At 36.5% G+C, this 23693-nt stretch overlaps 1 protein-coding gene across 1 annotated transcript in view; it reads right to left on the bottom strand.

The window, feature by feature from the left end:
• Positions 1 to 399: 399 nt before the first annotated feature.
• Positions 400 to 23693, bottom strand: part of LOC123937021 (bifunctional heparan sulfate N-deacetylase/N-sulfotransferase 4) — a 293098-nt gene continuing 269804 nt past the window's right edge. The window contains exons 8-14 of the mRNA XM_045997495.1: positions 22363 to 22459; positions 16460 to 16583; positions 14337 to 14511; positions 8806 to 8976; positions 7761 to 7870; positions 3962 to 4064; positions 400 to 978 (exon numbers count right to left, since the gene is read on the bottom strand). Coding sequence (XP_045853451.1) covers positions 859 to 978; positions 3962 to 4064; positions 7761 to 7870; positions 8806 to 8976; positions 14337 to 14511; positions 16460 to 16583; positions 22363 to 22459 — 900 coding nt within the window. The 3' untranslated portion in view covers positions 400 to 858. The remainder of the gene's footprint in view (positions 979 to 3961; positions 4065 to 7760; positions 7871 to 8805; positions 8977 to 14336; positions 14512 to 16459; positions 16584 to 22362; positions 22460 to 23693) is intronic.

The raw sequence follows: 23693 nt of genomic DNA, 5'->3' as shown, positions 1-23693 counted from the left end.
GAAACCTTCCCTTCTATAAAAGGAAAACAAACGGCAAACACAGGAGGTCACAACTTTACAACTTCCCTAGCAAGTGAAGGAAATCCATAAAGAGGAGTAACAGAGGAAAATATGTGGGCTAAATATGATAAATAATAACTGCTCAAAATAAGAGTATGGGGGGCGCCTGGGTGGCTCAGTGGGTTAAAGCCTCTGCCTTCAGCTCAGGTCATGATCCCAGGGTCCTGGGATCGAGCCCCACGTCCGGCTCTCTGCTCAGCAGGGAGCCTGCTTCCTCCTCTCTCTCTCTCTCTCTGCCTGCCTCTCTGCCTACTTGTGATCTCTATCTGTCAAATAAATAAATAAAATCTTTAAAAAAAATAAGAGTATGGGATCATAGGATTGCTTTTCACAAAAAAAGCAAATTGTTTTTAAATTAGCAAAGAGAAAATGTAAGCCCTTAAATTCAGATATTGGGTTCCTGCTACCTTCATTTTCAGATATCTCTGTCCTTATATTTTCCTCAAGATTCTCATTTGTCACTTGCATATAATTAGGATTCTCGGTTTTATGTAGAATTTCTGAAACCTTGTGGCTAACAGAGGAACTGGGCTGTGTTATGATCCCCACACTGGAAACTGGATAATGCCACAAAACCCCACATTACTTCCTACAAGCTCACATAGGGATGGATGCTAGTAATTGCCAATGCGTGCATATATAACAGTTTTCATTTTATGAGAAAGATAGAAGGAAGTTTATTCACACAGTCCTCTGTTGACAATCACAAGTGCAGTAGAAGAGTAAAAGTTGTGGGGTTTGCTTTTCTATTTAACAGTTAAAGGAAGCATCCTTTGAGCCTTGTTCTTGCCTCCAGTGTTATCTCACTTTCTGCAGCTCCTGTCTCAGCCAGGATGGCAGAGGCTGCCCCAGTCTGTGTAGCAGTTTGGACAGTTCCACATTATGATCTCGGTAGTAATTAGAGAGGAAAGTTCTAGACTGGAAAGCAAAAAGAAAAAAAAATCTTGAAGGAGGTTATTAGTTCATTAAGCGTAATTATGCAATCTACATTTCTTAAGAAATTCTATTACAATATAGGTGTCTGTAAAATATGTGTTTCTTTGTATTTTTCCCAGATATCACTCATAATTACCTTTTGAAAAGATTTGGCAGAACTACAGCTATAAAATAAAAGTAAGTCCAGTTATATCTTTCCTGGCTTACATACCACGGAGGCACTTATTTGTTGCAGTACTGGTCAAGTCTATGTGGGGGAAGAAGTTAATGAGAGGTAATGGCACTAAAGAAGAATGAGGTAGGGACCTGAAGTGGTACCAAATCTACAAAAGCGAGCTAGAAAAAAACCAGACATTTCCTTCAAAATTGGTCACTTTGTGTGAAATTGGGCTATAGTATAAAAAGTGAACATAAATAACCATAAAAACTGAAATTCATGATTAAAGAAATAACTTACAACTTTACAAAATATTTTCTATGTTCAGGACAAAAACTGATGCATTTATTTATTTATTTAAAAGATTTTCATTATTTATTTGAGACAGAGAGAGTGAGAGAGAGCATGAGAAGGGAGAAGGTCAGAGGGGGAAGCAGACTCCCCGTGGAGCTGGGAGCCCATGCAGGACTCTATCCCAGGACTCTAAGATCATGACCTGAGCCAAAGGCAGTTGCTTAACCAACTGAGCCACCCAGGTGTCCTAAAAATTGATGCTTTTAAAGCAAGAGATTTTGCTTCCAAAATATTATAAGATCTCATTATAAAAATCATTATAATGAACTTCCTTGTGATTCTTAAATTCCTAGTCAAGCTAGAATGATTGACCTTCATTAGATGAATAGGTTAAAAAATTCTCAAATATATCAGTAGTCTTACTTTATGTTAACAGAAAATTTATAATTGGGTTTTCTCTCAGGATGTCACTTATCTCATATTATACCCCAATGAACGTTGTTTTGTGTCTCTGACTACTAGTTTATAATAGTTGAGAAGACTTTTCCTTGTGGAATAGGAGCAGTGGCTCAAACACTGTTTTCAGTCTGGTCAAGTCATCTCACTTGAGTCCTTTCTAATATTTTAACATAAATGAGTCTCTTTCTTCGTAAAACTCCCTTGGCAACTTTTGTGCACATTGTGTAAATGGACTTAAGACAACTACATTTCATCTTGTACCATCCACCAGGTATTTCATTACATTTCCTCTTTTAAACCAGACTGTAAACACTTCAAAGTCTGGATAAGATGTTTATAGAAGTAGTGAGAACGTTACACTGATTTCCTGGCAGATCAAAGTGATTTCTGAAACTCTTTGGAAATTATTGAGTTCGAAGGTATAGTTTAAGGACTTTCTGGTACTTCTATTTCCATAGTAACACCTGAATCACTTTCATCCTCCCTTCGCCACCTTGCTTTGGAAGACATACTCGTTATATCTGGCTCAACTGATGGGCTAACTGGTTTCCCAACCTTAGTCTATCTCTTCATAACATCACCTTTTTTTTTTTTAAAAGATCTTATTCATTTATTTGTCAGAGACAGAGCACAAGCAGGGGGAGCAGCAGGCAGAGGGAGAGGGAGAAGCTGACTTCCTGCTGAGCAGGGGAGTCCAATGCGGGACTCCATCCCAGGACCCTGGGATCATAATCTGAGCCAAGGACAGATTCTTAACTGACTGAGACACCCAGGTGCCACGTACCATCACTTTTATTAAGAAATTTTTTCCTGTTTTTGTAGTTTGTCATTGTTTTATGTATCTTATTATAAATCAATGACAATAACTAATTTAGTCTCCTATAATATATCCTAGTTCATAATTGTTTTATCCCATATCCTCTCTGTGGTATTGTGATTAATAATATAAAATATATCTGGGTTTTGCTCCCTTTTCTGGCACAGAGATCCTAAAATCTTTGGAATTTGCTAAATGAAAACGTTAAAAAGTTATCTTTTGTTCTGTTAATTAAGTGGTTCCTGGACCCCACCTGGATGGGAGCTGGTTGCTAGGAGAAAATCCTGTGATTAGAAGGTTGGAACTGTAAGTCTACCCTGCTGACCTTGGAGGAAAGAGGGGTTGGGAATTAAATCAATTGCTATTTACCAATGATTTAATCAGTTATGTCTCTGTATGAAACATCCAATAAAAACCCGAAAAGGATTGGGTGTAGAGAACTTCCCTGTCGGTGAACATGTGGAGACTGAGGGAGAATGGCCCACTCAGGGAGGACTTTCTCCATAACTTGCCCTTTGCCTCCCTTCCATCTGCCATTCCTGAGTTATATCCCTTTATGATTAACATGTGATCTAGTAAGTAATGTTTCTGTGAGTTCTGTGAGTCACTATGGCAAATGAATTGAACCCAGGAAGAAGGTTGTTGGAACTTTCAATCTATAGCTGGTTGGTTGGTCAAAAGCACAGGGGACAAGCTGGGTTTATGGCTGGCATCTGAAGTTGGGGGTGGGGAGAGACAGTCTTATGGAACTGAGCCCTCACCTGTGGGATCTAATGCTATTTCAGGGTAGATATTCTCAGAACTGAATTGTTGGATACCCAGCTGATATCTGAGCACTGACTGGTGGTGTGAAGAAACTTCCCCACCCACATGTTGGCTCTCCATTGCTTACCTCAGTACCCACGCATGGTACAGGCATTATACATATTAATATATAATAATAATTTATATGTATATTATCCAAAATTACTTAGTAAACAATTCATTTAAGTACTTTACACATTTGGAAAATAGTTACTATTCAGTAAGTATTTATGTTTCAACTGCATCCTAATGGCAAACAATTCCCATGGATATCTATCAATTATTTATCTCTGTCAGCCTATCTACATCCTAAATATATAACACATTGATAACAAAGAAAGAGAAGAAAAAGGAAGCAAACATATTGTCCCTTATTTTGAAACAACTGTATGCACAAAGTTTTACCAGAGTATTTCATATTAGGAAAATATTACCTCTGGATCCATGGGTGGATATTTTCGGCCTTTGTTCTTTCCAAGACATTTGGTCTTTCCTCCTTCCAGTAGTTGACACCAAAAGCCCTTTTGGGGATCAAATCTACAAAAGATCAAACATATACATGATCATAAAAATGTAATGATTATAAATTGTATACAGAATTTTTAAAAAAAGATTGTACTTATTTATTTGATAGAGACACAGCGAGAGAGGAAACAAGGAGTTGAGTGGGAGAGGGGGAAGCAGGCTTCTTGCTTAGCAGGGAGCCAGATGCAGCTGGATCCCAGGACCCTGGGATCATGACCTGAGTTGAAGGGAGACACTTAATGACTGAGCCACCCAGGTGCCCCGTATACAGAATTTTGAGTGAGAGAGCCTCACCAGTTGGATAAAGAAAATGGACTATGGTATGCCCATTGTTACAATTTAATTCAGTTCTACAAATATTCATTGAATTTATTTAAAAGTCTAGTTGAGACTAAACAAACTATATGTTATTATATATTTTCAACTATTTCTACCGAATAAAAAAAAAACTGTAGATCTTCAATCTTAGATTGAAATTATTAACTTAAGCTTCATATTTTACTTATTCATCCATAAAAGATCAAGGACCTATAATCAAAACTGCAACTCATATACACAGGAATTTTAAAATATTTATTTAGCTATTAATATGATTTCCCTGTCAAAATATGTTAACAGATTTCTTTGAAATCATTCAATGGTATGTATTAAAGTGACTGAATTTAATGTAAGTATAGTTTTGTGAATATAAACATGAGTTAGAGCTTTTAATTTGGAAGAATGCTATGGTTTTTCAAGTCCAAAATGTTTATACTTTTTAAGGAGGAAATTAAAAATGTAAAATTGAATTTATTATTTTTTTTCAGACAACATGAGGCACAGTCCGTGGAAGAGGTGAGTGGAAGATTAGACAACTCTTCATTTCTTTTGCTGAAGGCAAATGATCCTATGGGATAATTCAGGTCCCTATACTTTTAAGGAAAATTCTAATGTTTTGCTCCTATGGCTGCACAAAGTTACAAAAGAAAGGATGTGTGTCCTAATTATTTAAACTCAGATATATAAGCTCTTTTGTTTAGGACTAACAAGATAGGAAAAATGGAAGAATATACCACATAAGAAGAGAAAATTTAAATTTATTGCTATGGGACTTGCTGCATACATAAAACATCGAAAAGGTTTGCATTTTTGTTGCTCAGCAGATGTTTTAGGAGGATGAAGCATAATTGACTGGGATGTAAAGTTAATTAGTTGCAGAATATTTTGTTGCCCTGGGCCCATTCCTGTAATACCAGTGCACCTGCAATTTGCCTCTGCACATATGTGAACTCATTTAGGGGGAGAGGGAAGTTTTCTTCACAGTTCCCTGCCCAACCTATTATTAGAGACCTGATCCTTGCAGTCCAGGTTGTCCTAGTACATGTTATCAATTAAAATTAAATACATCACAGGTTAAATGGTTAAAAGGAAGACAGAGTCATTTCCAACCTGGACTTTTCAATCTGCTCCTTGCCTATCACAGTCCTTTCTCTAGTTTTCATTAATTTCCCAAAAGGAAAAACAATTCAGCATGCTTTGCAAAATGAGATGGGGAAGTCGACATAACTGTGCCCCTGAACAGGATTTTCTGCCTCAGGATGAGAATATTTAACTGCATTAAGGTAAAATACAATTCTGGCAACAAAGCCAAGATATTTATACCCATGCTGAGAGAATCTCCTTTGCTCTCAGGTGTGTAGAGATCCCAGGATGGGTTGCCATCTCTACCTGTCTCCACAGCAGCAGTTGTGAGGCAGAATGTAATACAACTTGAGGAAGAAGAGCCATATTGAAAATCATGCTTTTAGACAGCATTATAAACTTGACTCCACAGTATTTTGCAGTCCTGGTTTCATCAATTGCATTGATGTTATATACTATAACAGGGGGCATTTGCTTTTTCTAAGTTATATGAATTCATTGTTTTATGGCTTTATTTTAGTAGACATGAAATTGTGAAATGAAGATGCAAAGCCTTTCTCAAATAACTGTTGGACAACTTTGAGACAACGAATTGGTTGCCACATGACTTCTTTTATTACACTGAACATCACCAAAGTTATTCATTTTTGTGATGTGAGACATATTAAAAACCATATATTCTGTACTTGTTTGTAATCTCTTCTTGAAAAGTATGATTTTGCAGGTTTATTGAACCGTAAGTAACTATTTGTAGTAAACAAGATAGAACCATTCCCTAAACTACTGCAGGGAGACAGGGGAAGACATGGTAACATCAATAATATTAATGTAAAATGTATTCTAGGAAGCTTTGTCTACTTAATCAACAGGGGCCTGCCTTGTATTGTTGTTATTTCCATGTGTGGGTAAAAACTTCATTAGGGTTGTTTGAGTGGATAAGGAACAACCCAATCTTATTACTGCTTTTCCTGTCCTTCCATTACCCTCTCTAATTGTCTAATTGCTGATTCTAATCTGCTGTGAACTGGGAAATTATATAATCATGTTTGTTAGAATTTTGTCTAAAATTTAATAGGCTTTGTATCAGACCTTGTGAGGGAGTCAAGTATATACCTTTTTAAAATATGTTTTGGCTCCTTGGAGGTTTTGTTTGTTTATTTTGCTTCTTTACCTTTTCTTCATCTTTAGTTAACCAAGTATATAGTTTTATTTTTCTAAGATGATTGCTACAACATCTCCCCTTCCAAATTCTTTTCTGCAGAATGCTCTTGCCCCTCCCCATCGAGAGGGGGAGGCCCATTGCTGTCTCTGTGGATTTGTACTGGCTTTAGTGACTTGGTTGTAATCAATAAAATGAGATGAGTAATCAATAAAATGAGATGAAAATGGTGCTGTGTGACTTGCAAGACTAGGTCAGAGAAAGCTATGGCTGTGCTGGAACACACTTCCTCCACCTATCACCCCCTCTCAGAACACGGCCAGACACTCAAAAAGCCACATGAAGAGGTCTCATCCCATTGAGCTTAGCCTTTGAGCCCTCCCAATCCAAAAGCCAGAAATCTGAAAGAAGAGAAGATGCCTCTGGAAGACTGCAGTCCCCAGACATTTGATTCATACCCAGATAGTCATATTTTCCCCAATGTGTTCCCAGGTTTTATGAGCAGAAGCAAGCAGTTCTGGCTGTGTCTTGTCTGGATTCCCAGCGCCTAGAATCTATAAGCGTAATAAAATGGGTGTGGTAATTAATGCTGGTGGGTTTGGGGATGGTCTGTCATGCAACAATCGATAACTGGAACATTATATGTGATTACCTGTTGGTTATCCATAATTTAATAAATGCAAAGTAAAATATGATTTTATCCGTTTCCCAATTCTGCCCCCAATTACTGGTCACTTTCACAGGGTTAAGGATGGCAGTCAGCATCTCTAGCCTGTGAATTCCTTGGAGTGAGAGACTGTGGATTTTTTTTTTTTTTTCACCTTTGTAACTTCAATTTCTAGGACAATTTTTGGAGAGTAGGTCTAAAAAATTTACTCAACTAAACTTACGTTGGTGAAAAAGCCCACCAAGAAGGGAGTTTGTGATATAAAAAGTGCCTATAGGATAACATTTTATAAAATAAAGTATTTGTGGTATTCAAAAGGAAGACACTACATGAATAATGAGGATACTCCTTTGACTGCTTTTGAGTAGCATAATGATGTATAAATTCATAGCTAGTATTAATGATGCTATACACACACCTACCAGTGATAATTTATGATGGCAAATAATGGAAATGAAATCAAGCATGAGAATAGACTCACGTTAGTGCTTCAGAATAATTATAATGAGGTGTAACTCCCAGAAACTTCTGGACTTCATCCATCACAGTAGCTGGGTCAGATCTCAGCTGTTGTCCATCAATAATTAGCAACTATAAAGTCAAAAATAGTCACTTTGTGAAGAACAAAACTAAATTAAGTAGACTGAGCTGCCTCACTTGACCTGGTATAACATTAATCAATTAGGTCAGTGTGAATAGGAAGAAAATATGCATTACTTAAGATACATTTTAATGTTTACTATTCTTGTGTCCTTCCAAATAAATAACAATCGAAGTTTGCCATTGGCATTGCTTATAATCCTTAAATAACCTGATTGTAAATCAGAAATAAACACAGATACTCTCCTGATTTAGTAGTTCAGTAGAAACTCAATTTTCCATGTGTCATGTAGTCAGATAATTATCCAGTCTATGGAATCTCATGAGCTAACCTTGGAGTCAAAGATTTAGGAATGTCATACAGATAAAAATTACTCATCTACTCTCCTTATCAGCCATGACAATGAACTCAGCTTTTAGTCATGACCTGATCTGGAGTAAGAATATAAACAATATGGATGTTTCCTCAAATCCTTACCTCTTGTTTGATCCTGCATTCCTGGAGCTCTTACAGCATTCTCCATTTTGACAGTCTAATGCATGACCTCCTTTTTCCTTTCTAAGAGCCCTAGAGGACAGATGTCAGACTATCTGCATGTGGTGTTCCATAAAGGTATTGTCTAAATGGCTATTCTATGAGTAGTTGAGTTACTGTTTATGAATCACATGATATCTTCTGTGTGAGGACTCAACACTTTGAGACCAGCTACTACCCAAAAGAAGATCCCAAGAAATATGTTTCACAACCACCTAACATTTTAATACTATTATTGACATTAAAAATATAAAAATCCACATGTCTTCTCTAGGTATGGTTGTCTCATTATAAACCGTTATCTGTGGCAATGCTATTTCTTATTTTCTGTTTGTCAAGTGCAATAAAACCAAGGTTTGTTAAACAGGAGAAATTAATTTTAAGACTTTACCTGAGAAGTAGCGAAGTAAGTTAGCCATCTTTCTATGTGGACCGCATACCATCCAGGTACTAAGCATCTCCTTTGTAAAGCTTTTAGATCAGATGGGGCCCAATGTCCAGTTGTGATAACTTCGTAGAAATTAAACCTCAGGGCAGCTGGATCTTCATGTGATCGTTGGTGCTTTAACAAGAAAGTCAATTTTACAACTGGTGTTCTTTATGCACGCACGGGTATGTGTGCGTGTTTGTGTTTGATGTATGTATGTGTGTGTGTCTTTTATTTCCAAAAAGTAACGAGGATGATAAATTAATTTTAGAATGAAAAAATAAAGTGAAAAGTGCATATATTAAAACCCCGGCAATGACATATTGATTATTTAAAGTGTAAGCCTTCTGTGCATATCGAGTAGTAGGCACGTAAGCCTGTGGTTGTCTTCACGTCTAAAATGTTTACATACAAAGAAAGAGACAGAACATAGGATTTTCTTCACGGGTCTAACTAAAAGTGAATAGAAGAGATTTCGATTGGCAAGAGCAGGTTTACGTATCACTCTGCTCGTTGTCTCACCACAGCTATTCCTGCAGGTCCTGACACTTCTCCAGTACCTCTGTGTGGCAGATGTTATGAGCACAGGGAATGTGGATGTATATTCCTAATACTTGTTTAGGTGTCATAAAGATGTTGATGTTGCCCAAAGTCCTTTCCTTTTGCTTTCCCAGGAATTTCCATCTATCCATGCTAATTTTCAATACTGAGCCATTACTACTTTTCAGTACCAAATCCTCTGAATCTTTCATATCAAACCATCATTAGTCAAGCTCAAGAGCCCCATACAATAAGAGGTGAATTTAGCAGTCAATACAATTTCATAAGCACTCAATAAACTCCTTACTAGAACAAAAAAAAAACTGTTATAGATTCTGGAGATAAAAAGTTATAAGCAAAATGTAATTTCTATCTTTGAAGAAATAAAAATTTTCTATAGGAGGCAATAGATTAACAGACTATAATCAAGTCAGATATTTGACTAGAGTCATATATATTGCTGTGGTAGCCAGATGAATAAGTGATCAATTCTGAATGAGATATGGAGGGATGTTTTAAGTGGTTGAAAAATGTAATAACAGATTTTTATAAGTTGAAAAAACATAAACATAGAAACTAAGAGAGAACTTGATCCCTTAAGTCTGAATGAAAGTGATGAATTGTGGAATGGACAAAATGATTTTGCAAGATATCTAAAGTTTAACATAAAGAAAATTAACTACAGAATGAGGACAGGAGTGTATTAGGACTTGATACAATTCTGTAATAGCAGGTCATCTATGTTAGTTAGAAACAAAATTTAAAAAGTTAAAGATGAGTAAGAAGTGATTAAACAGTAACCAGTGAGAGGTAGTTTGGTGGAATAAAACTTTTGAAGGTCTCTCATTATTGTATATTTATTGACATTCTTATATGTATATGCGTTATGCTGAGTACACAGAGACTACCCAATACACTGAATTAATACAATGTGTAGAAACTACGTAACTTGAATAAAGGAATATAAAAGTACTATGTGCATATTAATATGTTAATGCTAAAATTTCTATGTAAAGCAGTGATAATATGGAACTGTACTCAATCTACCCTACATTGATTTATAAAAGTTTAACACCAACTTTTCTTTATATTCCTGCAACTAAGAAGATTAGCATAAAAATATGACCAGAAGTCACAAAGGGACATATTTTATGGAAAAAATAGCACTCTAGCTTCTCTGTGAGGCCCATTATAAAAATGTGGGGTAGAAATTACAGTGGCAGGTGACATTTGTAGAGGTTTCTGAATTACACCTGCTGCGCTTTGGATTTATGGTATTTACTGAATAGACAGGACTAGCTAAGTAATAGGCTGCATTATTTTGAAATGTGGAGCAGTTTGGGGACCCTACTCTTAGCAATATAGCAATAAAAATATCAGGAAAAATAATTCTTTTCAAGCATGTATGTTCAAAGAATTTACTTGAAGAAGCAGGCACAGATTCTCTTTTATTTAAATAGTTTAATCTAGGTGAAAAAGATTCATATAAATTTGTTCTATGTTTTCCGCTAGGAGAATGTACAACATTTGACCCTAAGTAATTATATTCAACATTTTTAATGAAGACTTACTATTTGAATGCTTTTGTCACTTTTTTTTAAAGTAAGCTTATCTTGCTTTCAATATGAATTTTCATAAAGTGAGAAAGGTGCATTTTTCTATCTTGAGGGAGACAGTGACACATGGATTCTAATAATAGTATTCGGATCTTGTTTCCAATCCAGGTGTTCTCCTAGGATCCCTGACCTCTTGCAATCCCAATGTACAGGGTCATATTTTTCTGGCCATTGTTATTTGTTCCTGGCCATAAATGTTTATTGAAGAAAGTCAAGAAAAAGAACGAATTAAAAAAATAAAGAATGGGTAAAAAAAATAAATGAATAAAAAGTAAAAAAATAAAAATTACTCTTATGTTCTTTAAAAATTCCCTTTTAGTCTTGTTTTTTGGGGGACATTAATTTATATATGCATTAAGCATACACATACACAAATGCACTCATATCATGGGATTTTAGTACATTTACATTATTGCCACCACAAATTTAAGATCACCTTTAATTAAGCCTTCGCTGCTATAGGCAATTTTACATTTCTGTGGTCAACTTTATCTCACCCCTGTGCAAAGATTTCACATTGCCTTTTTTCTCTCCTCAGATTGCTCTCCCCCAAATTATGCCCCTCTTTTTCATCAGATTAACTCATTCTCAACTTTCCAAAAGAAGGAGAGACCATCAGAATCACTTTGATTTCTCTATCTCAGACCTTCAAATTTGCCAGCATGTACATTTATCCCCTCTTCTAACTCCGAAGTTTCAGTGGAAGATTCTTTTTTTTTTTTTTTTTAATTAATTCAGTGGGAAGATTCTTAACCAGAGTCCTACTGATATAATTCAGAGGGTCTATGAACCTGGATCTGAAAAAAAGTTTTTTTATTTTCTGTAACTTTTAAATGACTAAAACAGCAGTATTAGTCCTGCCATTAGATCTGGCCATTTAATTGTTAAAATAAATAAAAATTTGTTACTGATTTAAAAATTACTTTGATAATTATATTTCAAGAAAGCTATTACTTTGTAATTCTATTTTTATGTTTTTAAAATCTGTTTCTGAAATGAGACCCATAGACTCCTACAGCTTGCCAGGAGTGTCCCTGCACAAGAAAAGTGAAGTCTGGATGCTTCCCTCCCATCGAAGCTGTTTCCAATAGTCATCTCTTCCTGGCCCTCAGGATCCTCTCAGGAATGATGCCCAGTTTCTCTCCTGGGCCTTAAACATCTCTCCTTTTTTTTTTTTTTTTTGTCTTAAACATCTCTCCTTTTTTTGGACACTCCTGCCCATCTCATGATTCAAATCACTACCACCATAGAGCATAGTTTCCTTGAACCCACTTTAACCTCTCTATAGTAAGTGTGTGTCTTGTTTTTCCCCTTTTCTATTTCTGTTTATTTTCTATTTTCTATTTCTTCTTCCCACTTAGTTTTTCCTCCACTAAATCCATCTGGTTTTGCTTTATCATTTGTCGCTAAAGGCTCTGCTTCCCTCCATTTCTTTCACCTCCGTGGAAATAATTCAGGCTTTGTTCTGTCCAGCTGTCTCATTTCTTAGCAGCCCTCGGACACTGTTATCGCCTCCGCTGTTTGGTAGTATTCTGTTCCTTTGTATTCAGTGTCATCACACTCCTGCATTTTTTCTTCTACTTCTCTGGCTGTTTTCTCTTGTCTCCTGGGCTGCCTTATCGGTCTCTGTACTTTGCTTCTCTAAACTCTCTAAACTCTCTCCTTAGGCAGTTTCACCATGTTTGTGGCTTTTTGCCTCTGATTCACAAATTTCTGTCTGCAGCTCTGACCTCTCCCCAGAGCGCCTGCTGACTCTACTGTTCTCCACAAGACAGTGTTTCCTTACCTCAAGATCACCATTGGTGCCACATCTTTAGCACCCCTCCCTCCAACCGGTCCTGTTGCCTTCGTCAGTGTTTCTATTTTTATGGGCATATATACTCATCATCCAGCTATCCTCACTGGATTTATCCTTGACACTGTCTCCTCACCAGGTCCTGCTGGTTTTAATTCCTACATGTCTTCTGATACTTTATACTTCACTCAGTCTGTACTTACTCTCGCCATCAAAGCTGCCTCTACTTCTCAGAACCTCTAAAAGGAAATCTGGTAGTTACACACTGGCTTAACTCTTCAAAGGCTTTCAGTTGCTTGAAGAATGGTGCCAACATGGTTCCCCCACCTGAGTTCTGGCCCCTGCGTACGTCTCAGACCCATCTCCCACAGGTTTCCATCTCGAGTTTTGCTCTCTAGCCACGTGGAAGTTTTCTTAGTTCTTTCCATGTGCTGGGGGTTCCTTGTACCAGTGGACCTCATATTCTTTTCCTTCTGCCCAACTCTCCTTCTACCCCACTCAGTTTATACTGACTCATTCTTCAGTTCTAAGTCTAAAGTTTATTTCTTTAGACAATGCTTTCTTCATACCTAACAGATTTCCTTATGGAGCATTCAAAATTTTTAGCTATATATCTGTGTGATTTTTCCATTAATACCACACATTAAAATGGACACAATGTTTTAATTAATATTTTATTGACTAAAACCACCATTAAATGTTGTTGCAGAATATTGCACATCAGTGTGATACAAATTTATATTGTTGGGTATTTATTCCTTTTACTATTATTATTGTTTGACAAGTATTGTGGTATAGAAAAGAATAAATATTTGTCCATCCCTTTAAAGTTTCCATAACACAACAGGACCTTTACAAAACTATTTTGATAATTATTGCCAAATTAGGGTTCAGAAAATATCTGCATCTATACCTTTCTATTGGAATGTTTGAATATCTTTATCATCACACCCTTGCCAGCAGGGAGAATAAACATGACAATTTTTGTGGAGATGATATTCAGAAAGAGCATCATCTTGATTTGTATTTTGTTGCTCCCTAATTGGGTTGATCATTTTTCATATGAATTGTTGAGCAGTTATATTTGTAGGTGTCTTTGTGTGTGTGAAATGTTTATCAATGCATTCTGTTTATTTGCTCATTTTTCTACTGAGGTATTATATCTTTTCTCTTTATCAGTTTCCAGAATTAAGGATACTAAACCATTAGTCATGTATTATTAAAGATGCTCTACTTCGATATGTACTCTTTTTGTTGATTCTGATAGACTAATATTTTACATATTTATACTATCTAGTCAATCTATTAATCCTTTATGTATGATGTTTTCTACTAGTTTATGCTTGAAATTCCTTGTCCAACTTCATATGACTCAAATACTCAGCTTTTATTACTTACAATTTCTTTTCTTTTTTGGGGGGTTAGCTATGCAACATTTGACTGTTGAATATATCTGGACATCTAGACTTTATTTTGGTATTCACTATTGCTTACATTTTAGCTATGGCCAAATGTTTTTAAAAGTGTTTTTTCCTGCTTCATACCTGGTACCAAGAGTATGCCCTGTCTGAGGGGTCGATGAGGATGGTGATGATCTTGGCCTTGGGGACCAGAGATGCTGCTCGCTTGGGAGCTTCTTCTGAATGGAAGTAATTAGCACTCTTTTCAAACAGAAAGTCACTTGTAATGTTGGATGGAGTAGGAAAAAAGTCCATATACCTGAAGGCAGAGAAAAATAATCTGAGATCCAAGTTTTTCTCCAACATGCCATGGATATGAAATAACGGAACATTTTTACATTCTAATTATTAGTGTTATAATTCTTCATTGTTATATTATTCTCTATATTTCTATAATATATATTCTATTATAATTATGTTATAATTCTATATATCTATAATTCTAATGCAAGTGCTATTCTATCCACTTTGACTGTAAAGACAACCCAAAGCATTACTGTTTTAATGAACTATTTAGGGCAGGGGGAAGAGGGAGATGAAATAGGTAGACTGTTAAGAACAGGGGAAAATCTTTTCAATTTAGGTTGATATTCTCTGCTATCAAAAGCCAAATCCAGAAAAATTTAAGTTTACCCTTGGCAAAAAGCAAATTATACAGTATTGCCTAGTAAATATTTTAAAATAGTAAATTCTTGTTTGCGAACTTGAATGCAAAATTTTTAATTTGAGATGAATGTGCACAAGAGAGGAGGATGTGTAAGTCAGAAGAGCTATAAAATCCTATAGAGTAGGGCAGAGTAGAGCAGAGCTGTTCTCCTCCTTTTTAACTTCTGTATAATTTGTAGTATGTGTAGCAATGTGAACGCATTATGGTCTATCTAGAGTCATTAAGAGGATATTTCCTGCTAGTTGATCCTGTGGTGCCTCGGTAGGTTCGCTCCTCCATATGCTGTCGGAACATTCCTCTGTGTGTAGATTATGGAATCAATATGTTCAGAGGTTAACTCAGTGCAAGGCTTTAATTATGTGTGTAATCCTCCTTACAGCTCATCACTTCTCTAACCCTCAAATGTTCTAGAAATAAATAATGAGAGCAATTAAGAATTCATATAAGACACTTATTTTCCTCTTTGACATTTGTTATTATGTTTCCCAAATGTGAAGTGGTGAAAAGTCTCATCTATATTCCTGCTTAACAATTTGTGTTCCATTTGAGCTCACAGATAAGAGAAAATTGCTGTTCTGCTTTTAGTAACTTGCATGCACTTCCAAAATTCATTTAGTCTTTTTAAAGTAAGGGAGAATAAGAATATCTTAGGTGCAGAGCGGACACCTCTCTACATGTAATAGGAAGCCAGATCTGCCCACTGACATTGCCGTTCCCCTACCTCTAATCTAACAGAACAGGCCTCTTGTATAAGGACAGGTTCGTATGTGGTGTTGACATGAAGTTACAGAGTACAGCCATGTGCATTTAGGGAAATTTTCCTTGGAGGAGATTTGCCTTTATAACTGGAAGCTGGAATCAGAGCAATATTTTCTTAGAAAATTGGAATAAAGCTAGAAAAAACTCCAAAGTAAAGGCAAGTTTTAATATCAGGTTTATTCTATTTCAGTTTAGGGAAAATACTGTGACTTTTAAATTTTTCATAATTTATTAAATACAAAGTAATATTCCTTTTATGCATGTGCATGGCTGACATTAATGTGGTTTTGGAAATGCTATGTTATTATTTGAATGACAAATATCAGCTTATATTATAACATTTTATAGTCTATGTAGTTAATGAAGATGTCACATGTCACAGAATATAAAATAACTTATTTATTTGTTTCCTCAGGCATCATTTGTGAAGTCAAATTATGCAGTTAAAACAATTCTAGGCACAGTAAAATAATAATATGCTTAAGCAGAATTTTAAATATCCTTATGAATAGTTCTGACAAAAATATTCCATAATCATCTTTATTCAATCATATTAATTTACCAGAAAAATATTATCATTATTGCACTGTCCAAATCAAATTACAGGCAACACTGATTAAACATATCATTGTTATAAATTAATTTCTAATTCACTATGGTAGAGTTAAGCATAACAAATTTATGCTGTAATTATGTAGATGCCACACATACATCTATAATTGCTCTGCTGTGATTGAGCATGTGTTAATAGTGGTCTTTATTTTTTTGTTATTTTCCTTACCAATCAATGCCCTTGTGGTAGTTGTTGCCATTAAAGAACTGAACTTCTTCAAATGTTTTGGGACTGGGAAGATTGCTGATGATGGAAGGGTGCATAAGAAGGAATAAATAAAGTGCAGTTGTTCCTACAGCAAAAAAGGAGGCAAAGGGTTATAAATGACAACAAGAGACAAATGCTACTTTAGCAAAAGTTTTGCTTAAAAAGTAATATCCAGAAGACCAATTTTTTTCTGGTGTTAAAATGATTTCCTGAAGGGGCACCTGGGTGGCTCAGTCGATTAGGCATCTGCCTTCAGCTCAGGTCATGATTCCAGGGGTCCTGGGATCCAGTCCCATGCAGGGCTTCCTGCTCAGCAGGGAGTCTGCTTCTCCCTCTCCCTCTGTACTTCCCCTCCTGCTAATTCTCTCTCTCTGTCTATGTCTCAAATAAATAAAACCTTTAAGAAAATGATTTCCTTAAAATCAATTAGGTGCATTTTCATGTGACAACAATCTAAATATTCTTTTATTGGTCTTCATGTTTCTATTTACCTAAACATCTGATTTAATATTAGTACATAGGCAAAGTGAGGCAGACTCAGCTATTTTTGTCTTCAATGTATTCTTTTTTCATTTTTATGGTTTGATATGCATTAACTGTTCTCCTATTTATAGAATGATTCAGTGTTTCTGCTTTAACTTGTTTTGAGGTAAAAAGTCAGTTTGTTTGAAGAAAAAATATGAACTAAGATACCACAGGAAATGTATAACATACAAAAAATGCAAAAAACACATAGGTGGTTGTACATAGATATGCAAAAACTGGGTATCTGAAAACTGGGTTACTGCGCTTTAAGCTGGGAGAGGACTTCAGAAACTGGTGGTTCAGTTTCCCTCCTGGAGTCAGGTGAGTGGCTGAAACATCAAGGGCATCTAGCACAATCCCTGAACCTCGTGGATCTCCATTAATAGTCTATCCAAATCCATTAAATTAAATCAAACTATTTAACACATGCTGACTGGTGCTACTCTGTGTAAGTCCCTGGGGATAACTTTTTTTTTTTTTCCCCCTGGTGAGAACTCTTGAGAAGAAAAACTCACTTGCTGGCCTTGACCAACTTAAAGTGAATGTATGGACTTGGATCAAGTAAAAAGGTAATTGCAACCTAGTGAGACAGTTTCCATAGTGAGAGAAGGCCAGAGTGTTTTTCTAATAAATGAGAGAATAGGTGACTTAGACTTGAGGAGTCAGTGAAAGCTTCCACAAGAGGAAGTGTTTTCTCGGCTTGCACCTTAAAAACGTGAGAGTTCCCAGTAAGGTTTTACGAAGAGGGGAGGAATCTGGAAAGACGGACACTTGAATGTCCTAACCTGGCAAAATGGGGCAGTCTGATCTGATAATGGAGGCACTGGGCTGGACAGACAAACTGGCTGATAGAACCCACGGAGGGTCCACATCACAGAAGGCTCAGATGCAATTTCTGGCCCTTGTCTCCGTTTGAGTTGGGCCATAGACTGAGCGCCACGGTGGCGAGAATCATGAATTGACTGCATTTTCATAGTTCTCATAAACCAGAATTTCCCTTCTGGAAAAGATGATCCCTTTTGGAGCACGTTGGGCCTGGGAGTGTCAGTTGGACTTCCCAGCCCTAGCATAGTTGGAGATGAGCCACACAGGTGGGTTGGCAGGACAGTTACAATTGCAGCCAGGGATCAGGAAGCTGAGCAGATTATCAGAGAATTGGCATCTTATCCCAACATATCTTAAACTTCTAGGAGCAGAGGCTACTGTGTTGTAAGTATAAATGAGATGGCCACCTGATGAGACCCTCACAGCTTTACATGACCACCTGCCTGAATAGGGGCATGAGTAGCTAAAGGAAGTGATAACAGATCTAAGGGGACCACCACCTTGGGGGGAAGAAAGGTGAAGGAATCCAGGATAGGTGGCTTCTGGTGAAATGGGAGAGTAAAAATTGATAAATGCCCTTAAAAATTTAATTACTAATTAAAACAACTTTAATTATTTTCTTTTTTAAAGATTTATTCATTTAATTTTAGAGAGAAATAGAGCAGGGATGGGGCAGAAGAAGAGTGAGTGAGAGAATCTCAAGCAGTTTCCCCTCTGAGCGCAGAGCCCACCCAGGGCTCCATCTCATGACCCTAAGATCATGAACTGAGGCAAAACTAAGAGTCAGATGCTTAACTGACTGAGCCACCCAGACATCCCAAAATAAGATTAACAAAAATGGGGATGCCTGGGTAGCTCAGTCTGTCAAACATCTGCCTTCAGCTCAGTTCATGATCCAGGAGTCCCAGGATCAAACCCCACATTGGGCTCCTAGGTCAGCAGGGAGTCTACTTCTCCCTCTACCCCTCACATCTGTGAGGTGTGAGTGTGTGTTTTTTCTCTCTCTCTGTCTCTACAATAAATAAATAAAATCTTGAAAAAAATAAAATAAATTTAACAAAATGGAATCAAATCATATAAACTCAATATAAAAATTAAAGGGGTCAGAACTGGTTGGGAACTGAATTAGAGGCCCAAAGGACCAGGCAGAACTGTCTCAAACACATTGAAAAACACAGACATAAAATCATGAGGGGTGATGGAGTCCTCAAGAACTGACCTGAAATGCTCTTGAAAATAACAAGAGTCCAAAAAGGAGAAATTATGAGAGGAGGAACAAAAATGTTCCAGGGAGAAGAAGTAAACTCGAGTATTACAGAGAACAGGGTGTTCAGAAGGGCTCTCTCTAGATACCTTTTAGGATGGAACCTACATAAAAATGTGTAAACGATGATGAGAATGGCATGTGTGTGTGTAAGTGCATGTGTGCACATGTGTGTGAGAGAGAGATTTGAGATACACGAGAGAGCTGAGAATATTGTAGTTTAATATCTCTGAGATGTTGAGACTGGATGGATCCAGGGTACAGATAAAAGAATATTTTTAAATTATTGCTGATCATTGCAAAATAAATATTTTATAATCTCACTCAGTAACACATACAAATGTTTAATCACCCTGATGTTCACAGAATTGTACCAGATCTACCCTGAATTACATAAAGTCAAAGCTTTATGTTCTGAGCCACAGCACCTTCATGCCACTAGGAGCAGGAGGAACTTTGAACGGTAGGAGGGAGAAAGGACTGGAAGGAAGGAGAAAGTCTTTTCAACTGGAGACAGTAGGTATGCAGCTTGATATTCATATAATCAGTCATAGAACGTGGGCCCACTGCTCCAAAATGTGTATTTATCTTATTATCACCTATGTTTTCATCTATTACTGACATTTGTTTTTATCCAGTGTCTTTGATATAAATACTTAGTGGAGGAAATAAAAAAGACCTCCTCCCTGGTAGTACTCTCAGAGAAAATGCACTCTATTTTATATACAATCAATTTTGTTTTTAGTTTTAACAGATTAAGCCAATCAAATCATGAGAAAATAATATTGACAGTGGGGACACCAATTTTCTGAGACAGGTAAGGCCAACAAGTTATGCTTTTAGGATTATTGTGCGGCGTTTTGGTGGCTCAGTCAGTTAAGCATCTGCCTTTAGCTTAGGTCCTGATCTGAGGTCCTGGGATCAAGTCCCACATCAGGCTCCCTGCTCAGTGGGGATTCTGCTTCTTCTTTTTTTTTTTTTTTTTAAGATTTTTATTTATTTATTTGACACAGAGAGAGAGATCGCAAGTAGGCAGAGAGGCAGGCAGAGAAAGAGAGGGAAGCAGGCTCCCTGCTGAGCAGAGAGCCCAATGTGGGGCTCGATCCCAGAACCCTGAGATCATGACCTGAGCTGAAGGCAGAGGCTTTAACCCACTGAGCCACCCAGGCGCCCCTTTAAAGATTTTTATTTATTTATTTGGGGATTCTGCTTCTTCCTCTGACCCTTGCCCCCACCTCATGCTCTCTCTCTCAAATAAATAGCTAAAATCTTAAAAAAAAAAAAAAAAAAAAGAATTATGTGCTAAATTTAACCCTTTGGAAAGCTGCTCCTAGTCTGGTAATATCTTTGACCCAGAATCAGGAAAGATACCTATCTGTCCAAAGGATCCTAGCAGGACTAAGATTTAATCTTTGAGTGCCATAAACCCAGGCCTACCCTGCCCTTTGCTTGTCCTCATTCACTGTCCCACTATCAGCTGACAGGGATTCCTGGCAGGATTCAGCAATGGAGAAGTGGGACATCAATTCCTTCCATTCACACCTCACAACAATTCAGAAAATAGGGCTTTGAGGACTGTTTTTATATTATAACTCATGTTTATTGCAAGGGATGTGCAGGCCATGTTTAAGTTGTTTAAAGACAGCTTTGCATTGAAGACCAGATTCTTAGCATTGCTGTATCCAGGAAATTTATAGCTCTGACAGCAGTGGGAATTTTGCCAACTAAGGCGATAAAGAGAACAAAAGAAGACTTTAGACTTCTATGATGAAACAGATTTAAGAATTATCACAAACATTTTCACATTAGAATAGCATTTTCACAGCATATAAAATAATATTGTCATCCAATTCCTTTATTTTAACTTGTTTGTTTTCAGCAATTTTCAGCAGCCAAAAACTGCTGAAAGCTCAGTTATTTCCATACTCGTAGGTCAAATATTAAAATCTAAAGGTGTAAGTTATTGTCTTTATAAATACAAAAAACAAGGAGGAAAACTAGATTTATACTTAGTAACCTGTAGTTTTCTAGACTACTTTTTTTTCTTATTACTAAGAAGTAATAATATTCAAGGACAAATGATAAAATATATATCTTTAAATTAAATTTTTAGCATAAGTTTGCAACACAACAATGTTTTATTTCTTTAGCAGTCTTTCCAGAGTTAGCACTGCTATAAGGGAGTTGGTAGAAAATTATGCACATTTTAAACAACAACAACAACACAAGTGATATATCTGAAAATACACGGTGATTTTTTTCCCTTCCCTGTACATGTGTAACTTACCGTTGTAATACAATTTATATTCCTGGAGGAAGAAAAGATTTCAACAACCAATATCTAATAGTCTGGAAATTTTGCCCACAACCCTTAAAATGATCTACTTGCTTGTATTACAAATATCTTCATCTGGCTCAGGCGTATTTATTGTGAGTGTTTGTTTTGTGTTATGGTGTGTGCACTCACTGATGAAAATGCTTCTAGTCAAAGTAGTGAATTCAAAATACAGCAACTCAATAAAAACTTTAATTAATCAGGACATGAGCAAAGTGTATAAAACTGTCACATGCTGAAGAAAGTATAAAATATTCTAATTGAAAGTGTCATCTCATTGGTGAAATACTCTCACTTTCTTTTACTGCAGTCTTATACACTTGTCCTTCAGCATTAGAGAAAATACTGAGGGAAAAATGCCTGATGAACCTCAGGTGTATCAGATAACAAGTCCAAAGCATATTCATACTTAATAATTATTTTTAAAAAACAGATCACACATGTAGAATGTTTGAAGGTAATAATGGCACTGGCTCTGAAAAAATCAATTCGAGGCTGATACATACAGTGTGAAATAGTTTATATCAAGCCAACTACATGCTTTATAACTTAATTTAGGAGATAATTAGGCAAAGCTACAAAAAGTAAGGATTAAAAATCAGATACTGCAACTGTCGTATATTAACACAAAGTTGTAAAAAATTTGACATCTGTTGAATAGCTTTAAAATCTATAGTTAAAATTTAGTCCTTAAGTCTAATTAATAGACACCATTAGGGTCGCTTTGAGGCTCACAGCATAAAGATGATCCATAGGCATGAAGAACAATTCAAATAATGAACTTGGATAGATGTCTAGATATTTCACAAAGCAAGATCTAATCCAATTATCCTGTATGACAATATGTTTCATGACAAAAAGGAGAAGACGAGAAAAAAGGAAAAAAAATCAGACAGCATAGTTGGGTATTCCTACCTGTTTTTTGGGGCCCAATGACAAGGAATTTTGGCAAGTGGTCACAAGTTTTCTCTCTAGACCAAATGTCTTTGTGCCGTTTATCATCACATGGATTCTGCAAGAAGGAAGAATAGTAAGTCTTACTGTGTAATGAACCTCTGGCTGTGTAATGGACAAATTGTCAGAATGACTGGCTTAAATTCTTGCCTGATATCCTAGTACCAGCGTTAGACCCTGTTCTTGTTCTCGTTCTCTGATTTCCAAACTGTTTCCTTATCAAATGGCACCTTCTTTCCTTTCCTAGCTCCAAGGCTAGAGCTCAGCTTCAGGCTGATCTTGTGGTCATCCTTTTCTGAAATTTGCCTAGGGTCTAACTGCTGAGATTCCACTCCAACTCTGGATTTACAGTTCACATCTGTATATCTGAGCCTTCACTTGTCTTAACCTTGTTTTATCATAATTTCTCAGATATCTGTGGTCTGCCTTAATCTTTCCTCTTTCTTTTGCCCCAGAGGGCAAAAGGCCATCCTTGAACTCCAGACTTGGCCAACTTTTCCTTTCTTTTTCACACTATGTGCTGTTCTGTGCTGATCCAGCAGATCCCAGTGTTTGGCTGTACCCTATAAGCTGATGGCAGGTAGATCAACATTTCAAGCCTATACCTCCCTCCCGAGCTCTTAACCTATATTTTAAATTGCATTTGTATAATTGCTGTATAGATGTGGTGAAGAAATGCCAGACCCAACACATCCACAGGTCCAGTCTTATCTCCATCTCAACATTCTCCTGTTCCATTCTCCTTCCATTTTGTTCGAATGACCCACATTTATTATCTAAATTATGACACTTTTGAGAATTAAAAGGGCCATTAAATGAAAATAATACAATTTTTAAAACATTTATTGACTGATAAATTGGTTTTATTAATAGTTAACCCAAATAATATATTAAAATCATTTCCACAATCAAAATTCTATCTCAAACCACATGTTAGGCATTAAAACAATTATAATTTTATATTTATTATCCAAATATGAAAAATGACATAATATAGCTAATCATTTATGGTTCATATTTATGTATTTGAATCAGTTCTTTAGCTGTATCTTTTGCTAATACCATGTCAACAAAGTTCTATTAAAGAATGATTATTTTCAGGGTGCCTGGGTGGTTCAGTTGCTGAGTCTGCCTTCAGCTCAGGTCATGATCACAGGGTTCTGGGACCGAGGCATGCATCAGGCTCCCTGCCCAGCAATAGTCCTGCTTCTCCCTCTCCTACTCTCCCTGCTTGTGTTCTATCTCTTCCTATCTCTCCCTCCAATAAATAAATAAATACTTTAAAGAAAAGA

The sequence above is a fragment of the Meles meles genome, chromosome 2, assembly GCF_922984935.1.
Source record: "Meles meles chromosome 2, mMelMel3.1 paternal haplotype, whole genome shotgun sequence".
Lineage (NCBI taxonomy): Eukaryota > Metazoa > Chordata > Mammalia > Carnivora > Mustelidae > Meles > Meles meles.
This window is presented reverse-complemented; position numbering and strand designations above follow the sequence as displayed.